This window comes from Adiantum capillus-veneris, chromosome 13, assembly GCF_014529385.1.
Source record: "Adiantum capillus-veneris isolate H3 chromosome 13, ASM1452938v2, whole genome shotgun sequence".
In the NCBI taxonomy this organism is placed as follows: Eukaryota; Viridiplantae; Streptophyta; class Polypodiopsida; order Polypodiales; family Pteridaceae; genus Adiantum; species Adiantum capillus-veneris.
This window is the reverse complement of record NC_140943.1, coordinates 122840259-122846531: the sequence shown is the minus strand read 5'-3', so window position 1 is coordinate 122846531 and position 6273 is coordinate 122840259. Positions and strand designations below refer to the sequence as shown.

Here is a 6273-nt window from a genome sequence, read left to right as displayed (position 1 = left end):
CGTCTCTATATTTTCTTTCTTCTTCTCTAATCTCTGAGTTTCCATGGAGTCTTTTTCACGTCGCCCTTCACATAACATAACTTCTTGTGACTTTCATAACGTTAGAGAGGACGGTCTTTGGAAGCCCATATCTTTTCGTGTGAATGATTGGGTAACAATGCTTCCTTCATGCAAAGGTGTACACAGAGTGAAGAGAACTAAACGTGATAAAGTAAAAAACCATTGGAAAGGTTGTGTTCTTGCTTTCAATGTGACCGACAATGGTTGGCTAGCTAAGGTTCAACATGTGTACATGGCCAAGGATACGTGTTAGACTGGGAAGAACATTCCACACTGCATTCTTACTGTAAGTAAAAAAAAAACTTCTATTTGATACAATGAATTTTTCATTCTCCCATTGTTCTTTTTCATTTTTTGATTCCATTCCATATATATTTCCTTCAGCAGCTGTGGAATGGCAACCTGTGGAGAGTCTAAGTGGGACGTTCAAAGCAATGCATAAAGGGATTGCAAATGCTATGTATGCTGACAAGCCACCTTCCTTTTACAAAACAATGGATTTTTTTTCTATTTTGCAGAATACAAGGTTCCATCACAAGAAGGTGCATATGGAGAACTACATCAGTTACCCGCTCCCACCATAAGTTCACTTGACTGGAAAGCTCCTGATGCATGTACTATATCAAGCTTCAAATCCAAGATCAAAGAAGACATCCTTAAAGCTATGTCTCCGGGTAGGATATCAAGAAGGATTAAAGTTCAATGGTTCTTGCCTATACATGTCTTTGTGGCATGTTTCAAAACAATGGACTTGCAGAGGAAAAAGATGATGTGGCTTAATAGAAGACTTTCTATAACTGAACTGGATAATGTACTTGGAGACGCATGGAGTACCAAAGAAACTTTCCACATTGGCGATAATATGAGTTGTAGAGTAAGCCCAAATTCTATGTCTATCTCATATCAACTATGTCATCAATCATTAGTTCTGGGCTACGACTATAGGAGATGGAGAAGCAAATTAGGTAGATGGGTTCCTCTCGACTCTGAGAAAAATTGTCCAGAGTTTGAACTAAAGGTCACAGTCCATCCACACACCGAGTATAGGAGCCTTATAGTAACAACAAATTGGAGACTACATGATGTTAGAGAATCTCTTGAGTTTCTTGATGAAACATCTCTTGAGTATAGATTCAAAGTGGATGGAATTGTGGCCAGCACAAGGATGGAGAATTCAACCTCTTGCATCACATGCCTTCCCCCAAAAAGAGTTGTATTTGAGCCACTTGCAAGGACTTGAAAAAAAAAGTTCAATATTGTAATCATTGCATTTTGCAAATATATTTATCTTTTCTCTACCTTATTGTGATCATTATTTATGTTGTTTTAAACTTACGTGACACCATGATACACATTTAAGAATCGATAGTTGGTATTAAGCATTTGAAGTACAAAATTATGAATCACCAAAGGGTAAATGTTCATATGGACAAAATGAACAAAAGTGTACATAACTTTTGTGGAGCAATCAATCATAAAACTCCACTTTTCTTTTTGCCTGAGAGGATTCTGCATCCTCAAAGACCCTTTTTCTTTTGTGTTCAGGAGAGGGTGAAAGTTCAGGAGTGGGTGGTGGTGACTTGGGCTCCTCAAGGCTTGGCATGGGGGACTTGGCAGGGGTTGGTGCTTTGGGCTCTTGAGGAGTGGTTGGCTTGGGTGACTTGGCAACCTTCTTTGGCAACATGAATGGTAGCTTGAAAGGTGAGCTAGGTTCCTCCCCCTTACTGTTCTTAGCTGTACGATGATTTTGAACCTTGAATTTCAATGGTCAGTGGAATGGATGGCCCTTTGTATCTGCTCTTATTTTTGCAGGGCTCTTCTTCTTAGTGGGACTCTTCCCCTTGGTAGGACTCTTCTTGGCTTCTTTGCAGAACTCTTTTTCTTGTGATCCCTTTTCTTTGTATGGATCTTCTTTGCAGGACTCTTCTTCTTATGATTTATTTTCTTTGCATCCAAACCCTTGGTGGCTCTACCTTTCTTTGGTGGCAAAGGAGATTTTGGATCATTTGGGTTTATTGATCTTTCCAAAACCATAGAAATAACCTTCTCTCTCACCCACATGACCCAAGACTCTGGATAGTCATGCAACTAAAACAAATAGAAAAAGGAATTAAAGGACATGAGTACATACATGCATAGTTAAGAAATCCAAATAAATCAATGGCACATGAGATACACACTTATAGTGAGTGTAGTCATCTTGCACCTTGACTCAAGATATCTCCATGCATTGGCAAGCACCCTCCATCCACAAGATGTTGAGTCTGTTTGTAAAGGCACTTTTTGATTGTAGTACTTGAAACCTTCTATATTGTAATCCTTATTTGTGGTACTCAGGTGACCAACAATAAGTTTGGCAACACTACAAGAAGACAATCAAAAAGCTACTAATAGAAAACAATGGGCCATCAAGCATAGATCATACTTCATTACAGTTTACTTCTCCCATGGATACTTGAAATGAATTCATAAATATAATATCTTTCTCCAAAAGATTGAAGATAATAAGATTCCAATGTCCTCTACAAAAAATAACAATTAGCTAAGAATACCACAAAAAGTTTTTAATAACATGTTAGGAGTTATAAGAGTTACCCTTCAACATAGGTGTATATTATGTAATTGTAGGTCAGCATGTTAAAATCTTCAAAAAAACTTAAAAGGATTCCTTGCTTGTTAAAAAGGCACTGTGTCACTAGAGGATCAAGTATGGTTATTTGTATAGCTATAGCCTCTGGAATATCCCTCATAAGACACCTGAAAAAGAAAACACATCCCCCAATGAGGCCCTTATGCCTGCACATGCACTAATAATTAGCAAAGGGGCAACACATACCTGAGACAGATGAAGAGCACAGTATCACCAAGCTCAATGTTGGGGTTTACAAGCATACTTGTGTCTTGAGGGAATATGTCACAGTACACCTCATCATTCCCACACAAGGAGACATCCACCACCATTTGGCCTGTAAATTCTTCATAAAGGAGAGATTTGGATGCTCTTAAAATTTTTGCTTGCTCTGTAAGGATAGCATCCTCTGACATCATGTCTTTCTCCCTCTCAACCTCCTTGCCTGCTTTGATATCCTGGGCCTTTCTTGTCTCATACTGATGTGTAACATCTTCAATGACAACCCCTGAATCTTTCTGCTGCCTGGAAGGGGGGATATTTAAAATTTGGAAGGCTTTAAGATTCTCACTAGGAATAAGATCAAGAGCCTTATCAAACTTGTACCTCAGCCTTGACACAAGCACAAAATCTTTGCTCATAAGTGTGACCCTGTGAGCAAATGCAGCTGCAATGTAGCTATCATTCATAAAGTCTATGAGAAAATCCTCGGCAGCCTCCTGAAGGCACATCAAGGCTTGAGATTGCCACCTTACTGAAACAAAGGTTTTGATATTCATCATGCTCACAAGTCTATGTGATATCTCTTTGACAACTCTCATGAAAGGTAGCTTTGGAATCGGAAGACAAGTAGACTTTTGTGCTTTCCTTATTTCCCTCAGAGATTTGACTTGATAATTCAATATTTTTCTAGCAGTAGGCCTCTGACGAGGTTGTGTAGGTGGTTTCTCTGAATCATCATCTTTCTCTAGATCTTTTGGGGCTTGGTAAACTTTTCTTGCTGTTTGTTTTGTCCTTGCCATTTGAGAGTCAAAAACTTCTGTCTTTTGTCACAAAATACTTCAAAACAAGACCCGCATAGAGCTCTGTCCAAGCGCTTTCTAAAGTACCCAAAACAATGTGAAAAGAGATCCAACCACAATCTTGAAGAGCTTGGTATCGTGTGGCTCGGTGATAAGAAAAGATAACGTAGGACGCGATCGGAGGTCCTCCCAAAATCTGGAAGATCTCCCTATCGCGTTGTACGGGAAGATGATGAGCGCGATGTCGCGTGGCACGGAAACATGAAAAGACACCGCATGATGCGATAGGGGGGCCACCCACAGTCTAGAACATCTCGCTATCGTGTCGTATGTGAAGATGCTGAGCTCGGTAGCGTGTGGCACGGAAACATGAAAAGAAACCGCACAACGCGATAGGGGGGCCACCCACAGTCTAGAACATCTGGCTATTGCGTTGTATGTGAAGATGCTGAGCTCGGTAGCGCTTGGCCCGAAAACATGAAAGGACACCACAGGGCGTGATAGGAGGGACACCCACAATCTAGAAGACCTCCTTATTGCGTCATATGGGATAGGGATAAGATGCACTATAGGACGCGCTAAGACGCACTTCGGAAGTACAAAAAATTGGGTAGAAAGGGGGTGTGTGGGTCGATGAAAGAAGAGATACCGGAGGATGCTTGAGGTACGAAACGGCGCGAATGTGTGGTTTGGGGGAAGGTGAAAAATGAGCACGTGACTCGAGCTTTTTATACAACCGACCGTCTGTACAATGACCATTGGAAGCATGCCACGTGGTACATGTGCATGGATGACACGTGTCCATAACGGTAATTTTTGACCTCCTTATATAAAGCTTGATCTTGTCTTTTTGTGGTGTTGTACTTTTATTGGTGCCGTACGACGCGAGAATCTTGTGATTTTAACATCAAGCTCTGCTTCACTTCTCTCTCCACTCTACCACGGCTTCTCTCTCAACTCCATCACTTTAGTCCCTCACGACGCAAGGGTAAGCCTTTGCAAATTTTGGAACGGGCCTCTATCGCTTTGTTCGGGCTTCTCTCTCCACTCCATCACTTTGGTCCCGCACGATGCGAGGGGAAGGCTTTGCAAATTGTGGAACGGGCCTCTATCGCTTTGTTCGGGCTTTTCTCTCCACTCCATCACTTTGCTCCAGCACGACGCGATTGTAAGCCTTTGCAAATTCTGGAACGGGCCTCTATCGCTTCGTTTGGGCTTCTTTGGTGCGCCCTTGTCGACAGGCACGACGCGATAGACGAAGGCCGCAGATTGTGCCTGGGGCTTCTATTGTGCTGTTTGGGTTCTTTGGCTTTACCCTCTCCGTTTTGGTCTAGCTTCTTCGATTTGAATTTTTTTCAACCAAACCATGAAGGAAGGTCGCGAAAAGATTTTAGAGGAGAGTCCAACTGAGAAGCTCTTGGTTGCTGTCATGGATGCTAGTGACATGGAAGTGTACACCAAAGCACATGAAATATTCAACCCTTTGTTTGATCTTGAAGTATTGCTAGACTATTTGAAGGAATTTTTGTTAGAAGAATTCAAAGAGTTTGAAGAGGCAGTTGAAGGCAAGTGTTTGGTTTTAGATGGTAAGACTTATTGCCATCTAAATGAATTTACTACCAACTCAATTGAGAAAGGAAAATTAGCAAGGAGGTTTGTAATATTTTCTAAGAAGACTTCATTTATTTGTCCACCTACCATTTCTTGTCAATTACATTCAAAGCCTTGCAACCTTGTTCCAAAAGAAGTTTCCTTTCTTTTCTTTTTGTTCCTTAAAGTTGACATGCAAGGCAAAGGTGATGAAGTGAAAGATACAGATGAAGAGGGAACAAATACAAGTGTTTCCACAGTTTTGCAGCTTGAGAAAAGTGAAATTCTAGAAGAGGAGAAAATTGATGTTGCATCTGAGGAGCATGAGAGTGCAAATTTTGATGTGGCTCAATTTAGAGCTAGTACTATCATTGATGAGCCAACAGAGGAGGTAGAGGTGTCTGAGGCTTCCCTTACTGTTTCAAATCTTCCCTACTTCTATATCAATGGAAAAGAGTATATCCCTCTCCATAATATCCAATGTCTGCTTAATATGAGGGAGGACTACTGTATTGCAACCATTTTTGAAGCTTCTGAGGTGGCCGAAGATTTTATTGACACAGAAGAAGAGTCAAAAGAGGAGTATTTGGCATTTGATCTTCAGATATCCAATAAAGATTTTCTTTCTGCTCTTGATGCACTTGCTCTATGCATGAGAAGAGTGGAAGAGGAGAAACCTTCCCTCAAAGATGAGGATTTTGAGAAGAGACTTGTTGAGCTTGGCATCCAATCTTTTGGTAGAGACTTTAAGCTGGAAAAAATTGGAAAGGACGTTGACATAAGAGAGATGACTGGATCATGCAATCTCCTTCAAGAAAAAGTCATTGCCGAGGATGACTTGCAAAAGGTAGATTTAGTTTTTCTCCCTTCTGAAATCTTCCTTTTTTTCCAAGTTTGTTTTAATTACTCATTATGTCTTGTTTTGCAGATTGAACTCCGTGACAAAGACAGTTTTCTTGGGAGAGCTAAAGG

General features: G+C 40.8%; 1 protein-coding gene across 1 annotated transcript; it reads right to left on the bottom strand.

The window, feature by feature from the left end:
- Positions 1-2806: 2806 nt before the first annotated feature.
- LOC147444795 (histone H3-like) lies at positions 2807-3711 on the bottom strand. The gene is made up of 2 exons (XM_086528146.1): positions 2955-3711; positions 2807-2817 (listed from the first exon to the last, which is right to left on the bottom strand). Exons 1-2 carry the CDS (start codon positions 3709-3711, stop codon positions 2807-2809), a joined length of 768 nt encoding a protein of 255 aa, XP_086384272.1.
- Between the last annotated feature and the right edge of the window lie 2562 nt (positions 3712-6273).